At 61.7% G+C, this 22,459-nt stretch overlaps 2 protein-coding genes across 6 annotated transcripts; both read left to right on the top strand.

The window, feature by feature from the left end:
- The first annotated feature begins 592 nt into the window (after positions 1-592).
- On the top strand, positions 593-6,143 carry SAMD10 (sterile alpha motif domain containing 10). Its single transcript, XM_009233838.4, has 5 exons — positions 593-859; positions 2,834-3,015; positions 3,098-3,269; positions 4,407-4,547; positions 4,707-6,143. The coding sequence occupies exons 1-5, from the start codon at positions 769-771 to the stop codon at positions 4,727-4,729; spliced, it is 609 nt and encodes a 202-aa protein (XP_009232113.2). The 5' UTR covers positions 593-768; the 3' UTR covers positions 4,730-6,143.
- A 4,151-nt stretch (positions 6,144-10,294) lies between these two features.
- Positions 10,295-22,216, top strand: ZNF512B (zinc finger protein 512B). 5 transcript variants are annotated; one of them, XM_024238770.3, is made up of 17 exons: positions 10,295-10,374; positions 12,230-12,352; positions 12,659-12,801; positions 13,177-13,305; positions 13,399-14,039; positions 14,163-14,389; positions 14,488-14,559; positions 14,662-14,808; positions 14,966-15,090; positions 15,169-15,261; positions 15,439-15,537; positions 15,614-15,784; positions 16,096-16,290; positions 16,502-16,603; positions 16,871-16,933; positions 17,467-17,565; positions 18,746-22,216. In XM_024238770.3, the coding sequence occupies exons 2-17, from the start codon at positions 12,232-12,234 to the stop codon at positions 18,995-18,997; spliced, it is 2,679 nt and encodes an 892-aa protein (XP_024094538.1). In that variant the 5' UTR covers positions 10,295-10,374; positions 12,230-12,231; the 3' UTR covers positions 18,998-22,216. The 5 variants fall into 5 exon arrangements, with proteins under 5 accessions (XP_024094538.1, XP_024094537.1, XP_063576651.1 ...); XM_024238769.3 differs by having other exon boundaries at positions 16,072-16,290; XM_063720581.1 differs by lacking the exon at positions 10,295-10,374 and adding an exon at positions 10,537-10,670.
- Positions 22,217-22,459: the final 243 nt, after the last annotated feature.

Genomic DNA, 22,459 nt, shown 5'->3' with positions numbered 1-22,459 from the left:
CAGAGCAAGCCGAATAGCTGGTTGCAAGCCTGGCCCGCTGCCCTAGCCCAGCCCCATCCTAGCATTTCTCTCTGGAGTCCTGGAGCAAACACACCGCTCCGGCCTGCTACAGCCTCCTTGGAGTTCCCCTCTGCCCCATCTCCAGGCAAGCTCCTTTCAGTTACAGAGCACTGTACCGCCCCCTCTCCCCCGGGCACTGAGCCAGGTTCTGGGGCTGCAGAGGGAAGGGAGAACCACCCTGATGTTCACAGTGGGGTGGGCGGTAAGCAAGAGTCAAGCTGGCTTCTCCGGGGAAGCGGGTGCCTATTTGAGGGCGAGTAAAGAGGTAGGAGACCGAAGGAAGTGTGTGGGAGGGGTTGACCTGCCCCTTGTCCTGGCTCCGGTAGGTAGAAGGCCCCTGTAAGATGCCCCTCAGCCCACCCCCACGCACAGAGGGGCCCGACCTCAGAGGACCCCCGGCAGGTGCACGGGGACTCTCCTACGCGGAGCCGTGCCCAGGGGCGCACGGACGCCCCTCGCCCTGGCGGACAGCCTTGGTGCACGCAGGCCCGCGCGCCGCCGACACACCTCGGAGCTCCCGGAGCGCGCCCGGCACACAGGGCTCGGCGGCAGGTGCCTCGCCGCGCACACTCGCGGGCCGCGGGGACCGGCTCGGGCGCGGGGCCGGCTGGGGCGGGGCGGGGCGGCGGCGCGCGTTCCCCGCCGGCCACACCGGCCGCCCTGCACTCGGCGAGGGGCGTGTGCGCGGGCCTGGCACCCGCGGGCCCCATGTTCACCGAGCTGAGGTCCAAGCTGAGCCCCCCGCGTGGCCGCGCCGGGGCCGTGCGCGCGGGCTTCGGGGAGCGCCGGGATGTGGACGGTGAGCGGAGCTGGACCGGGGAGCGGGGATTTCTCGGGCGGGGGTCCCAGGGACCCAGAGGCACGGGGGCGGGGCGGGACCCGGCGGGCTTCGAGCGGCGGCTGGGGATATTCGGCGGACGTCTCGGCTCAACGGGGTCCCGTGGCCTTTGTCCTGCTTTAGGGGGCAGCCAACCTCAGGCCTTGGGGGTCAGCGCGCCCTTGGCTTGGGGTGAGGGGGTGACAAGCCGGGGCGCCTGTGTCCAGGCTGGCACTACGCTCGGGTCACCTTTTCCTGCGCGCGGAGAAAACCCTCCCCCGCCTTTGCAGTGGGGCCGAGAGGGGGCCGAGGTCACATCCCGCCTCGGTGCCCCCGCCCCATTTCCTTCTGGAATCCTGACGTTGGGGCGGGAGGGACCGGACCGACAGACCGCGGGACGGACGGAACTCCCTCCCGGAGTGCGGGCAGGAAATGGGCGGAGCCTGCTTGGCCGTGGCAGGTGCCGTGCGGGCTGAGGAGTCCGACGGGTTCCCCGGACTGCCGCGCGCTCCTGCACCAGCCCCGCCGCTCGAGGCCCGGCAAAGCCCGGAGACCACGGCGCCTGCCCGCTGGAAGGCGCGGGCTTAGAATAAGCCTTTTCCCACAGCACTAGGGGCTACCTCGGGGCGGTGGCCCACTGAGCACACGCTCTGCTGACCCCGGTCCTCAAATTTGGAGTCACCAGGGGTCCGGTTCCTGAAAGTTGCAAGAATGGGGGCGGAAGGTGTTATGTCTCATAAGTCTTACAGGGGCGGGAGGACGGGGAAGTAGGATGTGGTTTTCACCGATACTTAGACCTCCTTGACACATCCCCAACCCCTGCCCTGGGTGTGGAGTGAGTGGCTGAGTCTGATGCCGGGAGGGTCTCTCACTCTAGGGTGGATGGGGTGAGGGCCCTAGCATGGGAACCTCACCTGCCCTGCTGAAGGCCTGGGTGCTATAAAGACAGAGGCAGGCCTGTGCCCACCTTCTGTCTCCCCACAGGCTCTGTTCACTTGCAGACACCATGCACAGCCTCCATTCATTCATTCATTCATTCATTCATTCATTCACAATGAATGTGGGGTACCCCTATGTAACCAGACCTGGATCAAGACGCCTGCCTCCCCAGACTCAGGTCAACAGTGCCCCCAGAGATGATGACAAAGCTCAGATGAAACACTTTAATGCAGTTACTTGGGAAGAGGGAGCACAGAGCATCACCGTGGGTCCCCAAGCAATGGCTGTACCCCACATACCTGTGCTGACCCGCCCATATTCAATGGGTACCCACCATTCCCATGGCCGGTGTTGTCCTGGGCCTGCAGGCCCTGTGCGGGGGTAGCACAGCTGGAGAGCCCAGCGCGTGTTTGCGGAGTGAGCCCTGCTTGTCAGTTGGCCCACAGTTCAGGCTGTCAGTGAGTCATAGTCAGTGAGTTGGGCCCCAACACCAGATAGGGCTGTGTGAACTGGGTGCCTTCAATGGCGATGGGCAAGCAGCATCCTCAGCCCGGTTTCCCCAGCACAGACGACCTCCCTGGACTCGGGATCCGACTTTCCTCAAAGCAGGCCGTGTGTGCACTTCCTGGTCTGGTGTGGTGTGTGCAAGACTTGTGGGCCAGCCCAAGGCAAGGGTGAGGTCAGGGCTGTCCCAGGATAGCTCCTCTTGCCATATGTCTCAGGTTCCCTTCCCTAGAGGGCACATTCTCTGATCTAAGAATCCATCCTGCTCCCCTGGGTGAGGGCTGTAGACTTGCAAGAGGAAAGGTGTTTCCAGTTCTTCTCTTTTTGTGCTGGGTGAGGTCCTCGAAACAGGTCCTGCACACTTCCTTCTGCCTTTGGAGGCTTGGGAACCCCTCATTGGGGAAGTGATTTCCCGCACTAGTGTGGAGGAGATGGGGCAGGGAGCTAGCTCTCAAGTAGAGGAAGCCTCTGGTTCTGCCCTTGACTGCCCTGACCAGGCACCCCCACACACAGCCACTGCCCACTTCAGCTTCTGCCGGACCCTCCTGGAGCACACGGTGTCAGCTGAGAGCATCCCCTGCCACTTGCCTCGGACACCTGGCACCAGCCTCACGTGGCATGACTCCCGCAGCCAGAGGGCGGCCAGCAGCAGGCCAATCAAGCTCCTGCAGCAGCCTGGCACAGAGACCCCCCAGGTACCCACCCACTCCACCCACCTCCGTCCCTGCCTTCCTTCTCCACCACTCTCACTCTGCCTGCCACGCCCCTCCCCTGCAGGGCCGGCTGTACTCTGACCACTATGGCCTGTACCATACAAGCCCCTCGCTGGGTGGCCTGACCCGGCCCGTGGTCCTGTGGAGTCAGCAGGACGTCTGCAAGTGGCTCAAGAAGCACTGTCCCCACAACTACCTCGTCTACGTGGAGGCCTTCTCCCAGCATGCCATCACTGGTACAGTGGCGCTGAGGGTGCTGTGGGAGTGGGGCTACCTGCCTCAGAGTGTCTCTTCCTCACACTCAGCCTGCCTTTCTCTTGCTATTGTTTTCGTCTGTCTAGTTTCTCCTGTGAATCAACCTCCCCTCTGTTCTTCGTCTCCGCAGAATCTGTCTTTTCTATCTCTCTGCCTTTTTTTTTTTTTTTTTTTTTTTTTTTTTTGGTGAGACACAGATTTACTCTTGTTGCCCAGGCTGGAGTGCAATGGTGCGATCTCGGCTCACCACATCCTCTGCCTCCCAGGTTCAAGCAATTCTCCTGCCTCAGCCTCCCGAGTAGCTGGGATTACAGGCATGCACCACCATGCCTGGCTAATTTTGTATTTTTAGTAGAGACGGGGTTTCACCGTGTTGCCCAGGATGATCTCGAACTCCTGATCTCAGGTGATCCGCCCGCCTCAGCCTCCCAAAGTGCTGGGATTACAGGTGTGAGCCACTGCGTCCGGACCTCTTTGCCTTTCTTCTGTGTCTCTTCCCATCTCTCTGTGCTGTCTTTATCTGGCTTTTCTCTGTTCCGTCCCTGCCTTTTGCTCTCCTTCCTTTCCCTCTGCCTCTCTCCTCTAAGTCTCTATGTGTTTTGCTGATTCTCTGTCTCCCTCTGAGTCTCTCTGTACCCTGCTTCCTCTCTCTCTCCTCCCTCTCTCCGAGTCTCTCTGTGCCCCCGCTTCCCGCTTCCTGTCTCTCTCCTCCCTTTTTCTCTTTCAGTCCCTGCTTCTGCCTTGGCTTAGTTTGTTGTTTGTTTGTTTGTTTGTTTCTGAGAAGGAGTCTCGCTCTGTCATCCAGTCTGGAGTGCAGTGGCACGATCTCAGCTCACTGCAACCTCCGCCTCCCAGGTTCAAGTAATCTTCCCACCTCAGCCTCCCGAGTAGCTGGGACTACAGGCGCACACCACCAAGCCCAGCTAATTTTTATATTTTTAGTAGAAACGGGGTTTCACCATGTTGTCCAGGCTGGTCTTGAACTCCTGACCTCAAGTGATCTGCCCGCCTCGGCCTCCCAAAGTGCTGGGATCACAGGCATGAGCCACGGCACCAGACTTGCCTTGGCTCTTGATGCCTCTGTTGGCCTCAGCTCAGCCCCTCTTTCCTCTCCCCAGGCCGGGCACTGCTGCGGCTGAATGCAGAGAAGCTGCAGCGGATGGGGCTGGCCCAGGAGGCCCAGAGGCAGGAGGTGCTGCAGCAGGTGCTCCGCCTGCAGGTGCGTGAGGAGGGGCGGAGCCTGCAGCTGCTCAGCCAAGGTCAGTGTGAGGTGCCAGAGAGGCCTGGGGGCTGATGGAGAAGCCCCTCTGAGTGCGGGGTGGGATGACCTCAGGAGGGCGGCTGCGGGCCCCAGTAAGGGCCCTGATGCAGATGATGCCAAAGACTCCACCCCGTCCTCACCCTCTTCCATCACACAGCTTCCTTTGGGAAAATGTCCTAGCTGCTGCTGAGGCTTGAACCCAGACCCCAGCACTGTGACGGGAGTCCACGGCTAGGGAGGAGGCCGAGCTGGCCCCACAGCACCTCTTGGACCCTGCAGGATGCCGGGGCGGCCAGGCTGGCCCAACGGACAGACAGGACCAGGATCACACCTCCAGGCGCCTCTGGTTGGACATTCCAGGTCGTGCCCTGGGGCTGGGTGGGTAGGGGGCTGCTTGAGTGTGGCCCCACCTCCTGGGACCTGAGCCCAAGCCCTCCCCTGGTACTGCTGGCAGCATGTGGGGCAGCTGCCTGGAGCCAGAGCTGGTTTGGATGTCCCCCCCAGACTCCCAGGGAGTCTGTTTATTTACATTCCCCTCTCCACGTGATGTCCGTCCCCCATCGCCTGCTGAGTCACTTGTCTGTCCACCCACCCAGCCCAGTTCTAGGTCGTTCCCCAGCACCTCTAGGTTGGCCCACACAGGTGCCATAAGCTGCCTCGGCTCCCTGTGGCTTGTGCCCATGCCCCTGCCAGGGCCCAGCAGGCCAACCCATCATCTAGAGTAGTGGCCATCAGCACCTGCCTAACGGGCACCATGCCAAGCACTTTCATCATTATTTATACATCATCACCGCACCCCCTCTATTCATGAGAAGTAAAGCTGAGAAAGGCCCAGATTGACCAAGCGCCAGAGACAAAATGTGGCACAACGAGGACCCCAGCCCTGTCCAGGTGGCTCCGCGCCCAGGGCCCAGGCTTAGCAGTGCTCCCTGCCCTATCTTTGGGAAAATCTTGCTTTTACGGTCTTCCCCCCTCTTGGCCTCAAGAACAAGGGCCTTGTGCGTGGGCCTTCCCATTGCTGCTTTCCCAAGAAGGCCTGGATTCAGGGGAGAGGCCTCCCCAGAGCCACTCCCCCTACACCCGCCCAGAGGCCTGAGCAACCCCTCTCTGGGTGGTTTGGGGCTGGTGCTGCCTGGCGGAAGGACAGTGAGGGCGGCCCTGGCCGCCCCCGCCCTCTTGCGCCTCTGCCCTCTCCCAAGCCCCTTGGGGCTTCTGAAAATCTCAGGGACAGATGAGGCTGAGCCCCCAGTCCCCTCTGTGTGCTTTGAGTCTCCAGACTCGAGGCTGGTCACTGCAGGTCCCAGGTGGAATTTGGACAACTGGCCTGGCCGCTCCCATCCCGTAAGCCCCCACCACGGGGAGACCCTCATCCCTGCCCCTGTGTGGCTGCGCAAGTATTCTGCCCGCCTCCCACCATCAGCCTTCGCCCAAGGGGCCCTTCCGCCTCTGCTTCCCTCCCTCCTCCTCTGTCTTGCCCTGGCCCACGCACGCCTGTCTCGTCTTCCTTGTTTTGGGCTCACTTTTTTATACTCTGACAAAAAAAAAAAAATCAGAAATAAAGCTGGTTCCCAAATGCTGGCCGTGCTGCGTCTGCGAGGAGAGGGCGTCCGGGCCGCCGCGGCCACCAGGGGGCAGTGGCGTCGCGCCCTGGAGGGGCGTCTGGGCAACCCCGCGCAGAGGCTGGAAACAGGGCTCAAGCCACGCCTGCGGGCGGTCCCCAGTGCTGGACACAACGCCAGACACGCTGGAAGGGACAGCCCAGACAGCGCGTGAGGGCCCCGCGGCTGCCGTGACAGAGGACCACCGAGGGGTGCTGAGAACAGCAGACATTCATTCTCTCTGGCGTTCTAGAGGCCGCAGTCCAAAATCCAGCTCCCTTGGGGCCTCCTGGGGCGACTCCTCACCTCTCCAGCTTCCAGTGGCTGCCGGGGGAACTCGGGCGGGCGCATGGGCATTACCTGTCTCTGCCTCTGTAATCAGATCACCTCCTCCTCTTCTGTCTCTCAAATCTCCCTCTGTCTCTCTCATATAAGGATGCCTGGATTTGGGGCCAGCTGAGTAATACAGGATGATCTCCTCATCACAAGATCTTTAATCACATCTGCAAATACCCTTTTCCCAATAAGATCCCATTCACACGTTCAGGGATAAAACACGAACATCTGGCCTGGCACGGTGGCTCACGCCTGCAATCCCAGCACTGTGGGAGACCAAGGCAGGAGTGTCGCTGGAGGCCAGAAGTTCAAGACCAGCCTGTGCGACATAGCAAGACCCCATCTCTACAAAAAACTTTTGAAACTAGCCAGGCATGGTGGCGCATACCCGTAGTCCCAGCTACTTGGGAGGCTGAGGCAGGAAGATTCCTTGAGCCCAGGAGTTCAAGGCACAGTGAGCTCTGACCACACAACTGCACTGCAGCCTGGGCAACAGAGCAAGACCCTTTCTCAAACACACACAGATCACAGCACACACACACACACAGCAATCAGACACATAAGAGTATAAACCACACACACTCATACATACTCAATGACACTGACACCAGCAAACACCAACACACACAAACACATGCATGTAGTTGGCCAGACACACAGACACAAAGGTATGTAACAGCATGCCCCCATCAAAGATGTCATTACACAAACACACAAATACTAGCATGCAGACACACAACGACCTCCTAACACGTAGAAACACATGGGACACAGCACATCCCCGGCACACACAAACACACTGTATTCCACGACACCCTGGCAGGTAGATGCTCACAGAAAACAGCCGTCCCTCACCAGCACCCTGACACTGAGACATGCTGCAGCCTGGACACATGGATGCTGAAATCCAGACACATTGTCCCAGGCACCCTGAGGTCTAATCGCCCAGATGCTAAAATACAGACAGGCATTGGCCTCACCTAGCATGGGACACTGTCATATCCTGACACGGCAATGTCCAAACAGGTCGCATGTATGGACACCCAGACTTACACAGGGAGAGCTGATGGCCTTGGCTGCACCTAAGGGGACACACACTGACCCCTCAGGAAATCCTGCTGGTCCTGTCCCCAGGGTGGGAAAGGTCAACAAGGGAAGGACGTGATGACGCTAGCCTCGCAGGGAATGCCCTCCCTTTCCTCCTCGGGTCACACAGGCTGGTGTGCACTGGCCTCTCTCTGACTCAGATTCCCGGGGGAAGGATTGACTGACTGCCTCTTCCGTAAGAGCCAATCTCCAATCTCCATGTGAGTGCTCTGCACCAGCCTTGAGTGAAGCAGATCCCAGGCCCCTTTGAGGAAAGGCAAAAATCTTACTGCCCAACCCCCAGCAGTGCCTCTGAGCTTGCTCCACGGGGGACAGGGAAAGGGGCCAACTGAGCCAGAAGGGCCCCAGGGAAGGAGGCACACCTGGTAGTTCCATTTCCTGACTAGCAACTTCCAGCCCACATCAATTTTAAGGAGTCCAGAATGTTTGTAGTATGCAAAAAGGGGCATTATGAAACTTTTAAAAGTCTGTTTTAATTGTAAAAGTAATATATGCACATGGTTTAAAAAAAAATGCTGGCCGGGCGCGGTGGCGCACGCCTGTAATTCCAGCACTTTGGGAGGCCGAGGTGGGTGGATCATGAGGTCAGGAGTTCAAGACCAGCCTGGCCAGCTTGGTGAAACCCCGTCTCTGCTAAAAATACAAAAAATCAGCTGTGTATGGTAGCACGTGCCTGTAATCCCAGCTACTTGGGGGGCTGAGGCAGGAGAATTGCTTGAACCCGGGAGGCGGAGGTTGCAGTGAGCAGAGCTGGTGCCACTGCACTCCAGCCTGGGCAACAGAGAGAGACTCCATCTCAAAAAAAAAAAAAAAAATGCTCTATGGGCACAAGATGAAAACCCAGAGTCTCCTTGACTCTTCCCTCCTGAGGCCTGAGGCCTTCCCTGGGAGATGGGTGCTGTGAACAGGTAAGAATGGCCCCTCCTAAGGCCAGGCGCAGTGGCTCACGCCTGTAATCCCAGCACTTTGGGAGGCTGAGGCGGGCGGATCACGAGGTCAGGAGATTGAGACCATCCTGGCTAACATGGTGAAACTCTGTCTCTACTAAAAATACAAAAAAATTAGCCGGGCGTGGTGGTGGGCGCCTGTAGTCCCAGCTACTTGGGAGGCTGAGGCAGGAGAATGGCGTGAACCCGGGAGGCGGAGCTTGCAGTGAGCCGAGATTGCACCACTGCACTCCAGCCTGGGCTACACAGTGAGACTCCGTCTCAAAAAAAAAAAAAAAAAAAAAAAAAAATGCCCTCCTAGCCGGAGGCGGTGGATCACACCTGTAATGCCCACACTGTGGGAGGCTGAGGCAGGAAGATGGCTTAAGCCCAGGAGTTCAAGACCAGCCTGGTCAACACACAAAGACCTCGTCTCTATGAATACTTTAAAACTTAGCCAGGTGAGGTGGCACACACCTGTAGTTCCAAGTTCTACTTGGGAGGCTGAGGTGGGAGGATTGCTTGAGCCCAGGTGGTAGAGGCTGCAGTGAGCCAAGATCACACCACTGCATTCTAGCCTGAATGACAGAGCGAGACCCTATCTCAAGAAGAAAAAAAGAAAGGAGAAGGAGAAAGGAGAGGAGGGGAAGGGAGGGGAGGAGAAGGGAGGGGAGGGGAAAAATAGAAAGAGAAAGGAAGGAAGGAGAAAGAAAGGGAGGGAGGGAAGAGAAGGAAGAAAAGTAAGGGAAGGAAGGAGAAAAGGGAGGGAAGAAGGGAAGGGAAGGAAGAGAAGGAAGGGAGGGAGGGAAGAGAAGAGATGGAAGGAAAGAGAAAAGGAAGGAAGAAGGAAGGAAAGGAAGGAAGAAGGAAGGGAGGGAGGGAAGGGAAGGAAGAGAAGGGACGGAAGGAAGAAGGAAGGAAGGAGAAAAGGAAGTAAGAGAGGGAAGGGAAGGAAGGAAGGCAGGCAGGCAGGCTCTCCTGGGGGAGATTCTTGTGGGTCCTGTGCCAGTCCCGTGTGGTGCCTCCTACCAGTCCACTTTAGGAGAGCCACACCTTTCTCTGTCTCATTCATTCCCAAGTCCTGTGCTGTCAGTGCCCCGCCACCTCCAGACCACTCAGCCCACACCGGACCCCAGTGCCCCCTGCCTGCAGAAGCCCAAGCTGTGGGGCAGAGAAGGCCCTGGCACTGGTTCAGAACCACTGCCCCCAGAGCTGGGAAAGGGTGACCCAATGGTCAGTGACCCCAGTAAAACCCCATGGCCTCAAGCGGCCAGGCACCTCCGGGGGTCAGTCGCAAAAGTGGTCTCAGGGCCAGTTGGAAAAAGGGTGAATCCTGCGCTGCCGGTGCACGACCCCCAGGGCCAGAGGTCAGGGTCCCGAGCCCAGAGACCACCCTCGCCGCGCGGGCCAGGATGCGGCGGAATCAGGTCGCCTCAATCCGTGCGCGCCGGACTCCGGGCAGTGCTTAGCGCCCCTATCGGGCCTCAGTTTACCGCACTGTCCAAAAAACGTCCCCCGCCCCAGGACGACAGAACTGGCTACTCTGGACTGCGGACCCGGCCGACGGGGGCGGAACCGCAGAGACGGGGGACCACAGGCCAGCGCCGGGCCCCCTCTCCCGCCCCCTCTCCCGCCCCCGCCCCCTCCCCGCCCCCTCCCCATCGCGGAGCGGCCGCGGGAATAACGCGAGAGTTCGCCCCCTCCCCCCCGCAGTAAAACTGTCAAAGGTGGGAGGGGCGGGAGCGCGCATGTGCGCAGCGCGGCGCGCAGCCTGCGCCGCCCGGACCCAGCGCCCCGCGCCCCGCGCCCCCCGCCCCGGCCCGGCCCGGCCCGGCCGCAGCCCCGCTGGGCGCCGCAGGTAAGCGCCCGGCCGCTCCCCGGACCCAATCTGGCCGCAGCCCCGGCGCCCACCGCGCCCCGGATCTCGACCCTGCGCGCAGGCCAAGGAGGGGGCCGGGCCCGGAGCCCCCCCGCCCCCCGCCGCGCCCGAGCCCCCGCGCCCCGCGCCGGCGCCGTCTTCCTGCCTCCTCCTTCTCCAGAAAAAGTCGCCATTTTGGTTCACTGCCTTCGCCCCCCCACCCCGCGCCCGCGATCGGCCCTGCCCGGCCAGGCCGAGGCCCGCGCCCCGCGCCCGCTCCCGGCCCCAGGTGACAGGTGGGTGGCGAGGCTGGCCCCAGGTGCGCGTCCCTGGCCGCGCTCACTCGCGCGCCGGGCCTGGGCTGGGGTCCCGGGCCGAACGGCCTACGCGGTGGACCCGCTGCTGGCGTCTCCTGCGCGCAGCGCGGCGGAGCCCCCTCTCCCCGTGAGGGCTCCGTGTCCCCGCTGGGCTCGGGAGGGCCGAAGCCCCTTCGCATCCGGGGCGCCAGTCGTGTCTCTGCCTCCCAGGCTGGCCCTGGCCTCAGGTCCCACTATTCTGAATTCTCTCAGGCTTCAGAAAAATTGGAAGCGGGGCCTCAGCAGGCACCTGCACCCCAGGCCACCGGGGTCATCAGGTACTGGGATGACTCATGCCGGCCTTGTCTCCTTTCAAAATTGCAAAGTGAGGACTTCCAGAGAACTTTGTCCCCAGACACTGGCCTCCCCTTTGGCAATGGGCAGTGACTGTCCTGACCTCTGACCTCAGCTCTCTGGCCCTCCTGGACACAGCAGCCCCTTCCCATCCCCTCTGATCTAAGTTAATTAGAAGCTATCAGGAGGGGGCCACCTGCCCACCCAACCCTCACCCTGCTTCGTGTCCCACCCCCTTCCGTAGTTTTTCCACAGGGCTGGGCCCAGAGTCTCCTCTGCTCCCCAGCTCTCAGGATGGGGTTCCCAGCAGCACAGGCCCTCGGGGGCCCCAGCCTTGGGCAGCAGGGCGTTTTCTCTGGCCAGCATCCTGGGCCTTCACTGCCGGTGCATCCACGACTTGTTTGGCTGAAGTGGTAGTGGCGGGTCTGTAGGCAGGGACTGAGAGGCTCCAGAGAGAGGCGGGGGGCGGGTCAGCCTGCCAAGCCTGGAGACAAGTCTGCCAAGAGCATCAGGTAGGATAGCTCAGCTGGCACAGGGACAGGAGCTTGGTGCAATGCCAGAGTGGGCTGGGGGTCCTCAGTGCCCACCTTGGCTGTTTTCCATCTGTGTCTGGAGAGAAGATTCCAAGGGTACCTGCCTGGGTAGCTTGGCATTGCATCAAGTCAGCATGGGAAGGTATGAGGGCCCCAGTGAGAAGCTGTGCCCCCAGTGCTGGGCCCGGGCAGCTTGTGAGCCAGCAGCCATCATCAGAGACATAATTGGCCCCTGGAGGAATGTTGCCAGCCTCCTTCCTCCTGCACAAGGTACCTCTCCCAGGGGCACACCCCTCCCAGCACTGGGTAGGAGTACATCACCTTCAGCATCATCTTCGCAGCTGTGGGGCTACGCGCACTGTGGAGCTGTGTACGCTGTGGAGCTGCGTGTTGGGAAGGGGGTCTGGAAGTTGGTGAGGGTCTCAGGACAGGACTAGATCCCTCTAAACTGATGATGCCTCCTGGGTTATCTGGGGAGAACTTGGCTGGCAGCCCCTCCCCTAAGTCAGAAGCCCCCATCACTTGCTTTTCCCACGTGAACAAAACCACAGGAGGGCAGGCCCCTCTTCCCTGACCAGAGAGGACCTGCCAAGGGCAGGGCTCCAGGGCAGCCTCACCACGTGTTCCGAGTGGGGCCTGTCAGGCTTCACAGACTGTCTACTTGCTCTGCAGACATGACGGATCCTTTCTGCGTTGGAGGCCGTCGGCTCCCGGGGTCCAGCAAGAGTGGTCCCGGGAAGGATGGCAGCCGAAAAGAGGTCCGACTTCCAATGCTGCATGACCCACCGAAGATGGGTAAGAGGAGTCAGGGCCAGAGTCAATTCCAGATGGTTCTGGGCAGCAAGTGGTAGGAGTGGACCACCGCCCTGGGCGTCCTGTCTCCAGGTACCCAGCTAGGCCCCTAGAGTTCCCAAGGACCTTACCAGGGTAGGGGTTGCCTTGGACATAGCCCAGGGTCCTGGGTTCTTGTCCTCAGCTGGCCGCAGCCCCTGCCCCCGGTGCCCTGGTGTTGGGACAGCGGTGCTCACTGTGGGCCTGTGCAGCTGCCAGTGGTAGGCAGTGCTACACAGCTTCCGAGCCTTGCTGTGTTGTGTGCTGCAGGGATGTCGGTGGTCCGTGGTGGACAGACAGTGCCCGGCCAAGCCCCTCTCTGCTTTGACCCAGGAAGTCCAGCCAGCGACAAGACAGAAGGGAAGAAAAAGGGGCGGCCAAAAGCCGAGAACCAGGCTCTCCGAGACATTCCTGTGAGCTCCCTCAGGGCCATGGTGGGGCTCATGCTGGGGTCTCCCTATCCAGCCACTGCCCTGCCCTGATTTGTCCTCTGCACATCTGGTACCAACTCCATGCCTCAAGGTGTGGGCACTGGCCTGGCGGACTTCACTTGGCCGGGCTTTGTATCTGATGTGCCGGGAGATTCTGGGGATCGCGTTGGTGGGCTCCTAGAACGGGTCTTGTGCATGGCCCCTGCCAGGTGGCTTGAATTCCCACTGCAGTCCCGAGGTTGAGGGGCTCATGTGATGTGTGCACCCTGCAGGCCCGGGGGGGCTCTGAGTCTGGGGCTTGGGCTGGCGTGGCCCAGGTGGCTGCGGGTCAGCAGTGCCACCTTTCCCCACGCCTAGCTCTCCCTGATGAATGACTGGAAGGATGAGTTCAAGGCACACTCGAGGGTGAAGTGTCCAAACTCAGGGTGCTGGCTGGAGTTCCCCAGCATCTACGGGCTCAAGTACCATTACCAGCGGTGCCAAGGGGTAAGGCACTGTGGGTCGGGGAAGAGGAGGCCTCGAGGTGTGTCTGGGCAGAGGCCCTTGGGGCCCTGTCCCACACCTGCCCTCCCTGCCCAGGGTGCCATCTCAGATCGGCTGGCCTTCCCCTGCCCCTTCTGCGAGGCCGCATTTACCTCTAAGACCCAGCTGGAGAAACACCGGATTTGGAACCACATGGACCGACCCCTGCCTGCCTCCAAACCTGGGCCCATCAGCAGGCCGGTCACCATCAGCCGGCCTGTTGGGGTCAGCAAGCCCATCGGAGTGAGCAAACCTGTCACTATTGGCAAACCTGTGGGTGTCAGCAAACCCATTGGCATCAGCAAGCCAGTCTCGGTCGGCAGACCCATGCCAGTCACCAAGGCCATCCCGGTCACTAGGCCCGTGCCGGTCACCAAACCTGTCACAGTCAGCAGGCCCATGCCCGTTACCAAGGCCATGCCGGTCACCAAACCCATCACAGTCACCAAGTCTGTGCCGGTCACCAAACCCGTACCTGTCACCAAACCCATTACGGTCACAAAGCTTGTGACAGTTACAAAACCCGTGCCGGTCACCAAGCCAGTGACAGTCAGCAGGCCCATTGTGGTCAGCAAGCCGGTGACAGTCAGCAGGCCCATTGCCATCAGCAGACACACACCGCCCTGCAAAATGGTGCTGCTGACCAGGTCGGAGAACAAAGCACCTCGTGCCACAGGGAGGAACAGTGGTAAGAAAAGGTATGGGGACTCGTTCCAGGTTGGGAGGCTCGTTCCAGGTCAGGGTGCTCCTCAGCCACGGCCTGGGGGTAATGGGGCCCACAGTTAGGCCCTCCTGGCCCTCACCTCACCTGCTCCCTGCAGGGCTGCGGACAGCCTGGACACCTGCCCAATTCCACCCAAGCAGGCCAGGCCAGAGAATGGGGAGTACGGCCCCTCCTCCATGGGCCAGAGCTCGGCCTTCCAGCTGAGTGCAGACGCCAGCAGTGGCTCCTTGTCGCCAGGCAGCAGGCCGTCGGGGGGCATGGAGGCACTGAGGGCTGCAGGCCCTGCGTCCCCGCCTGAGGAGGACCCGGAGCGCACAAAGCACAGTAAGATGAGAGCTCCAGGGGTGGCGGCCAGGGCAGGCTCGGCCTCCTGACGGTTATTTCACCAGAATCTTGGCCCCTGTTTTCTCTCCCCGAGTCAGGAAGGAAACAGAAAACACCCAAGAAGTTTACAGGGGAGCAGCCATCCATCTCAGGGACCTTTGGGCTCAAAGGTAAGACCCCAGCCCGGTGTGCACCTCCAGGGCTGGGGCTGTCCACTGAGTGGCAGCCCCTGAGCCCACCCCTGTTTCTCTCCACCCCATGTGTGCACACAGGCCTTGTCAAAGCTGAGGACAAGGCCCGAGTTCACCGCTCCAAGAAGCAGGAGGGGCCAGGCCCTGAGGACGCCCGGAAGAAGGTACCAGCTGCCCCCATCACTGTCAGCAAGGAGGCACCGGCCCCCGTGGCCCACCCAGCTCCAGGTAGGGGCTGCCTGGCAGGGGCTCAGGGCAGCTCTAGATGGCGGGTAGATCCCACAGCACAGGGATGGGGGCTGAGTGTGGAGACTGGATTCTGTGCCTGGCGTCCGGGCCACCCAGCAGCCCCCAGAAGCCTTCGAGGTTCTTGCCTTACCCACAGGTGGCCCTGAAGAGCAGTGGCAGAAGGCCATCCACGAGCGCGGGGAAGCCGTCTGCCCCACCTGCAACGTGGTCACCCGGAAGACGCTCGTGGGGCTCAAGAAGCACATGGAGGTGTGTCAGAAGGTAAGGCAGCTCCCGGAAGGCGCTGGGAGGGAGGTGCCCCGGCCCCAGGCAGGCTTCTCACACATGGGCCATCTGCAGCTTCAGGATGCACTCAAGTGCCAGCACTGCCGGAAGCAGTTCAAGTCCAAAGCCGGCCTCAACTACCACACTATGGCCGAGCACAGTGCCAAGGTACCGTCGGGCCCCCAGCTCCCGTCCAGCGTGACCTCTGACCTCGCACCCCACCTTCACCGCAGTTCCCCCGGTTCCTAACCTCGGACAACGGTGGCCCAACACCTGGGCAGGGCGGGGCCAGGGCGGGGCCCTGTGGTGATGGTGGTGGGTCACCGACGCTCACCCTGTCCCCAGCCCTCTGACGCCGAGGCCTCCGAGGGGGGCGAGCAGGAGGAGCGCGAGCGGCTGCGCAAGGTGCTGAAGCAGATGGGACGGCTGCGCTGCCCCCAGGAGGTCAGTGAGGGGCCACGGCAGTGTGGGGTGGGGGGGCCCTGCTGGCCACTCACCCACCCTCTGGCCTGACCCCCAGGGTTGCGGGGCTGCCTTCTCCAGCCTCATGGGCTACCAGTACCACCAGCGGCGCTGCGGGAAGCCGCCCTGCGAGGTGGACAGCCCCTCCTTCCCCTGCACCCACTGTGGCAAGACATACCGATCCAAGGCCGGCCACGACTACCACGTGCGCTCGGAGCACACGGCCCCTGTGAGTGGCTCTCTGTTCTGTGGCACAGTGCTTGTTCCTGTGTGCCATGTGTGTTCCGTGTGCCTTGGGTGCCAACTGTATTTGTCCCTGTGCCGCCCAACGCGTGTGTTTCCCACCCCTCTCTGTAAGAGACATGTGTCCTGGTGGGCGGGAGGGTGAAACCTCCACGTTCCCTCGGGTTGCCTACGTCAGCTGTGTCCCCAGCACACCGTGAGGCCTGTGGGTCTACCGGCCTTAGGGTGGCCTCACCGCGTGCACCTGACTCTTGCTCCTGTGGCTTACTCTAGCCTCCATGCCTTCCCGCCCTCCAGCCCCCTGAGGAGCCCACAGACAAGTCCCCTGAGGCTGAGGACCCGCTGGGTGTGGAGCGGACCCCAAGCGGGCGTGTCCGCCGCACGTCGGCCCAGGTGGCGGTGTTCCACCTGCAAGAGATAGCGGAGGACGAGCTGGCCCGCGACTGGACCAAGCGGCGCATGAAGGACGACCTTGTGCCCGAGACCGCACGGGTGAGATGCCCACCCAGGGCTGTGGACGGCGCCGTGGCCTCTGGGTGGGGCATGCTTTGGACTGAGCCTTGGGACAGCCACTGCCGTGACCTGGGCCACCTGCTGCCCCCGCCATCTGCGGCGAGTGTCACCTGCTGCCGAGGCGAGTGTTCTTAGAGCAGCTGGGGTGTCTTCTGGCCTCGGGCTCACCCTGGTGCTGTCGAATTCACAGCTCAACTACACTCGGCCAGGGCTCCCCACGCTGAACCCCCAGCTGCTAGAGGCATGGAAGAATGAAGTGAAGGAGAAAGGCCACGTCAACTGTCCCAACGACGTGAGCGGAGGCAGCCGGGTGGGGGGTGTGGGGAGCCATACAGGGACAGAGCCTGGGTGTGGCCCTCTGAGCAGGAGCAGAGGCTGAGAGCTTTCAGGAGGTGCCCAGCCCACCCCAGGCCTCACATGCCCAGCCTGCCCAGTCCCCAGGACTCACACCCCCTCACTTGCCCCAAAGAGCCTCAGAGATCCCCTGGGGTAGGGCAGGGGTATATCTTGGTGTGGGGTGCCCACCAGAGGCCTTCGCCCACGGCTGCCTTCCCTGCAGTGCTGTGAAGCCATCTACTCCAGCGTGTCTGGACTGAAGGCTCATCTCGCCAGCTGCAGCAAGGTCAGTTCTGGGGCCTGCCCCACGGCCAGGTGCTGCACTCAGAGCTCCCAGCTCACCCCATGCGGGCCTCCCGCACAGTGGTGAGGGACCCTGCCCTGTCCCCTACTTCTTCAACGTGGCTTCCTCTTCCACGAACCCAGAGACTGGCCGGTGGCTGATGGCCAGCCTAGGACACCTCCCTCACCCCTAACCCCAGCCACAAGCCAATGAGTCCTAGTCCTGTCCTCGGAGCTCTGCGTCCATGTAGGCATGAGTGGGCACCCCGACCCACGCAGATGGCACACTGGCTTAGAATAAGGGATGCTCGGCAAAGGTCTGCAACTCTTCCCCTGGGCACCTGCCTCTCCCTACCCTTCCTCTCCCCCACCACCCCTGCCACCCTGGTAACCCAGTGGCCCCCTGCATTGTCCAGCACAGACAGCCACAGCTTTCCTTTGGCCACCCCTGACTCTGACCCTTTAGCCATGAGTAGGGGCTTAGGACAGATCTGGGTCCTCCAAGGGCTGGGGCACTGGCCTGCCTGTGCATTGCAGGGGGCCCACCTGGCTGGGAAGTACCGCTGCCTGCTGTGTCCGAAGGAGTTCAGCTCTGAGAGTGGCGTCAAATACCACATCCTCAAGACCCACGCAGAGGTGCGAGGGCCATCACCAGGGCCTGTGGCTGGGGGCTAGCCCAGGAGGGGACGGGGCTGGGGTTGGGCACCCCTTGGGGGTGGAGAGGTCAGTGGCCTGCATGGAGTGTGCCTGGGAGAGCGGCCAACGTGGAGAAATCTGGTAGTTTTTCCTCAAAGTGGGGTCTGGCTTCCCTGGGAGAACTAGGAGGCTTGCACCCTGAGCTGGAGCTGCCCTGAGGGTGTCCACCTGTCCAGCCCCCAGTAGCCCTGCTGCGGGTGCTTGCCTGGTCCTGAAGGCTGTGTCCAGCCCTGCTGCAGGTGCTTGCCTGGTCCTGAAGGCTGTGTCCAGCCCTGCTGCGGGTGCTTGCCTGGTCCTGAAGGCTGTGTCCAGCTCCCTGCTGCGGGTGCTTGCCTGGTCCTGAAGGCTGTGTCCAGCCCCCTGCTGCAGGTGCTTGCCTGGTCCTGAAGGCTGTGTCCAGCCCTGCTGCGGGTGCTTGCCTGGTCCTGAAGGCTGTGTCCAGCCCTGCTGCGGGTGCTTGTTTGGTCCTGAAGGCTGTGTCCAGCAGCCCTGCTGCAGGTGCTTGCCTGGTCCTGAAGGCTGTGTCCAGCCCTGCTACAGGTGCTTGCTCGGTCCTGAAGGCTGTGTCCAGCCCTGCTGCAGGTGCTTGCCTGGTCCTGAAGGCTGTGTCCAGCCCCCTGCTGCAGGTGCTTGCCTGGTCCTGAAGGCTGTGTCCAGCCCTGCTGTAGGTGCTTGCTCGGTCCTGAAGGCTGTGTCCAGCCCTGCTGCGGGTGCTTGCCTGGTCCTGAAGGCTGTGTCCAGCAGCCCTGCTGCAGGTGCTTGCCTGGTCCTGAAGGCTGTGTCCAGCCCCCTGCTGCAGGTGCTTGCCTGGTCCTGAAGGCTGTGTCCAGCCCTGCTGCAGGTGCTTGTTTGGTCCTGAAGGCTGTGTCCAGCAGCCCTGCTGCAGGTGCTTGCCTGGTCCTGAAGGCTGTGTCCAGCTCTGCTGCAGGTGCTTGCTCGGCCCTGAAGGCTGTGTGCAGCCCTGCTGTGGGTGCTTGCCTGGTCCTGAAGGCTGTGTCCAGCCCTGCTGCAGGTGCTTGCCTGGTCCTGAAGGCTGACAGGTCTTCAGCTCTCAGGCTACGCCTGGCTCAGGTGCTCAGCATCCAGTCCCAGGTCTTCATCAGCGCTTTTCTCTCCCCAGAACTGGTTCCGAACATCAGCAGACCCACCTCCCAAACACAGGAGCCAGGACTCATTGGTGCCCAAGAAGGAAAAGAAGAAAAATCTGGCAGGTGGAAAGAAGCGGGGCCGAAAGCCCAAGGAGCGGACCCCAGAGGAACCTGTGGCCAAGCTGCCCCCGCGCCGGGACGACTGGCCTCCAGGATGCAGAGACAAGGGGGCCCGGGGCTCCACCGGCCGGAAGGTGGGAGCCAGCAAGGCGCCTGAAAAGTGAGCTTGGTAGGTGGGGCCTGGCCCCCATGCAGCCACCACACCGCCCTCTGTTCAAGGCAGGGCCAGCTCCGGGACCCCTGTCCTCCAGTTCTCCATCCCCCACCCCCGCCTCTTCATCCGTCCAGTGGGGCAGCCAGCCACTCTCCCTTCCCTGAAGGTGGCCCTTCCCCTGTTAAGGCTGCCACAGGGCACACCTGGGTTGGGGCTCCCCAAGGTGTGCCCAGCAGAAGTGCAATAGCCAGGAGGGTTGCCCCTCCTCATGGGAACGTGTCTGGGGTCTTGGTGCCACAGGGGCTGCAGTGCAGAGTAGGCAGATGGCCTTTGGCCCCCCGGCTCTACTTCCTCAGGCCCTGCTGGGTCCCTATCCTGGCTCCCCCAAGGCTCAGGCATCCCTGGTGACCTGTGGTTCTGGGCTGGTGAGGGCACCTGAGCAACCTGGCACTGGCAGCCACCACCCTGGCCTCACCTCTACCCAACACTGGAACTCCAGCACCCCCAGCTACCTCCCAGGACAGACCCCCGTCTGACCACTGCCATGCTGACCTGACAGGCTCCGGCCTGCCCTTGGCCACCCACTTGGTCCCTTGCTTCTGTTTTCTACCTCTCCAGGCCTGCCCACTACCCCCACCCCTGCCTCTCCTCTGTCAGTGCGATCTCTGCTGTGCTCAGACCCTGCCCCCCAGGCCTGTCTGTAATGCTCCCAGCTTGGGGTAAGGGGGGGGTTTGCTTCTTGTACCTACAGGGCAGCAGAAGCTTGATGCCCTTCAACACAGCTGCCAGCCCTGGGGGTGTGGGGCCCCTGGAGTGTGCTCTCCTCCAGTGTTCAGCCTTCTGGCACTGCAGGCCTAGGTTGAAGCAGCCTCGTGGAGTAGGGACGGACTAGTTCGGGCCCTGGGGTCTTGCTGGGGCCCATGGGCATGTGGGGCAGGAAGCTGGGCAGAGCTGGCCTGGCTCTGAGTGGCCACTGGGGGAAAGGCAGCCTTCTGTCTGCCAATCTGGGTAGGCCCAGTGGCCAAGCTCTCATGGGAGCCCCCTCCCCACTTTTTTTTTTTTTTAACCTGCCCCCATTGTTTCTGGTTGTGTGGTCATTTGATATGGGAACTGAAGGCCAGCCAGGGGAGGGGCTTGGCCAAAGTCACAGCAGGTTGATGGCAGCTCCAGAGCTGTCTTTGCCCCTTTGTGGCCCGGAGGACAGCTGGGTCTATAGGTAGGGCAGGGGTCAGGCAGGGAGTCCAGGGTGCCTGGAAGAGGTGGCCACAGCCTGTGGCTCCCTCCCTGGGTCCTGCCTTCCAACCACGGCATTGCAGGTGGCTCCCTCCCTGGGTCCTGCCTTCCAACCACAGCATTGCAGGGAGGATGAGGCTCAGAGGGGGTAGGTTTGGAGGGAGGCCATTTTCCAGGGTGGGTGGGAGTGGGCTGAGGGCTCGTCCCCACTGACCCTGGACGATGAGAATTTTGATGTTTGCCCATGTGCGTGTGTCTCCTGGGTGTAGTGGATGCCAGTCTTGTTGCTGTGACAAGTAACAACCTTTTTTTTAAATTGTTTTTTATACAAACACTCACAATCTGACATTTGGTGCTAAGGGTTTCCTGGTGCAGACGGTGGGCCTGGGGGTTGGGCTGGGCCAGGGCGTGGGTCTCTGGGGTTTGGGTCCCTTGCTGCTCAGGGAGGCAGTACTGACTGGGCACTGCCTCTGCCCCCAGCACCCACCCTCCCCCATTCCCCAGGGAGAAGGGGCCCCACGGGGCTTGGCCTGCAGTAGTAGGGAGACAAGTTCCAGGAGCGCTTTGGGGACTGGGGTTGCAGTACACTTCCTGTCTCTGGCTTTATCCTTGGGCCCGAAGGCTCCGACCCTCAGCAGCCCTTGCCAGATGTGCTAGGAAGTGGGTGTGGAGATCTGGACTCCCCCCACCCACGCACACCTCAGCCTCATGAGAGGATGGAGGCTTGGGCAGAGATGGGCGTGACCCAGCGTCAGAGGGTCAGGGGAGGCTTTCCTTCCTGTGTCCCAGAGCTTCACTGGTGCAGCTGGTGGAGCTGGAGGTGGAGGGTGGGGTCTGGCAGCTGCTGCTGGGACAGCCTCATGAGGGGAGGGGAGGGGAGCAGGCACTGGGCGGGGGCCTAGGTGCACTTTGTCCTTGCCACCAATGGCGGGAGGAGGGTGGACCTGAACACCTGCAGGGTGTGGTGCCTGCCCCAGCCTCTCAGGTACTTGGCCCTTGGGGAGAAGAGAAGAGGGTCTGGTTTTTGCTGGGGGTGAGTTTCCGGGACACTCCCAAAGCCCACAGATAATCCCTGGTGTGGGAAGAGGAGTCCTGGATACCTTGATGTTTAGCACTTTAACCCCCTTTGTCTTTAAGGTAGGCGTGGGGGCTACTGCCAGAAGTGGCTGTTGGGTCTGACCCCCTCCTTTCTGCCCTCCCTCTCCCACATGCTGGTCCACAGAGCCCTCCTCCCAAGGGGTAGGGCCCTGGGTGGAGCTCAGCAGGGTCTGCCCACTCCCTACGCTGGCCCACATGGGCCTCCAGGAGCCCTCAGTGAGAGGGACCAGCATAGCTGACCCCCAGAGTGTGGTGGGCGCCAGCCCTGCCCGAGGCCCAGTCGGGGCCCTTTCTGCAGATCTACCTCTGGCTCAGCGCACGCCCCCTGCCCTGAGAACAAGAAAGGGCCCGGAAGGGCTGACTCACCGGGCCGACACTCACACGAAAATGGGATGCACTTTATTTGCTGGTGCAAAGGCAGGCGAGGGTGCCTCCTGTGTGACCGTTGGCTCTCCTGCCTGGTGGCGCTGAAGGGAAGGAGCCAGTGAGCCTGACCCTGGGAGGGGTCATCACCGTGTGCCCTGTTTGGCGGGGCCCCAGGCGGCTCTCCCAGGCCCGGGTCTGGGGCCCCAGGCTTTCCCCTGCCTCACGGCCCGGCGTCCCGTGCTTTGGGTTTCTTGGTTTGGGTTTTTTAATGCCAGTTATCAGTACATAAGTGCATTTTGAAAGAGGTTCCAGCTATCACTTGTAACCATATATATATACATATATATTCTATTTACAAAGTGTTTATTTGCGAGATGTTTCGACGGTGAGTTCGGGCCCCGCCCGCCTTGTGACCATCTGTCCCCGGTCCTCGTCCCCGCCCCGCGCCCTGGTCCCGAGTGGCGTGGGGACGGGCCATCACTGTATGTATTAAAATGACTGTATCAAATAAATGTTTATTGATTTTTTTCCAGGGTTTTTGTGCGGCTCAGTTTGTGGTGAAAAACGGGGCGGGGCCCTCCAGGCACGTGGCGGAGGCTGCCGAACTACGGGTCCCGCATGCCCGCCGCGCGGCCCTGTGGGGCTTGTAGTCCGCGACGCGCGGCCCTGTGGGGCTTGTAGTCCGCGACGCGCGGCCCTGTGGGGCTTGTAGTCCGCGACGCGCGGCCCTGTGGGGCTTGTAGTCCGCGACGCGCGGCCCTGTGGGGCTTGTAGT

Source organism: Pongo abelii, chromosome 21 (assembly GCF_028885655.2).
Source record: "Pongo abelii isolate AG06213 chromosome 21, NHGRI_mPonAbe1-v2.0_pri, whole genome shotgun sequence".
Lineage (NCBI taxonomy): Eukaryota > Metazoa > Chordata > Mammalia > Primates > Hominidae > Pongo > Pongo abelii.
Note: the sequence above shows the minus strand (reverse complement) of the source record. Positions and strands in the feature narration are given on the sequence as shown.

Coding starts and splice junctions, on each gene's coding strand:
- ZNF512B (XM_024238769.3), top strand. CDS start 12,232: ATGACGGATCCTTTCTGCGTTGGAGGCCGTCGGCTCCCGGGGTCCAGC. Junction 13,306..13,398: donor ATTACCAGCGGTGCCAAGGG/GTAAGGCACTGT, acceptor CTCCCTGCCCAG/GGTGCCATCTCAGATCGGCT. Junction 15,262..15,438: donor TGGCCGAGCACAGTGCCAAG/GTACCGTCGGGC, acceptor CCCTGTCCCCAG/CCCTCTGACGCCGAGGCCTC.
- SAMD10 (XM_009233838.4), top strand. CDS start 769: ATGTTCACCGAGCTGAGGTCCAAGCTGAGCCCCCCGCGTGGCCGCGCC. Junction 3,016..3,097: donor CTGGCACAGAGACCCCCCAG/GTACCCACCCAC, acceptor CCTCCCCTGCAG/GGCCGGCTGTACTCTGACCA. Junction 4,548..4,706: donor CCTGCAGCTGCTCAGCCAAG/GTCAGTGTGAGG, acceptor TCCATCACACAG/CTTCCTTTGGGAAAATGTCC.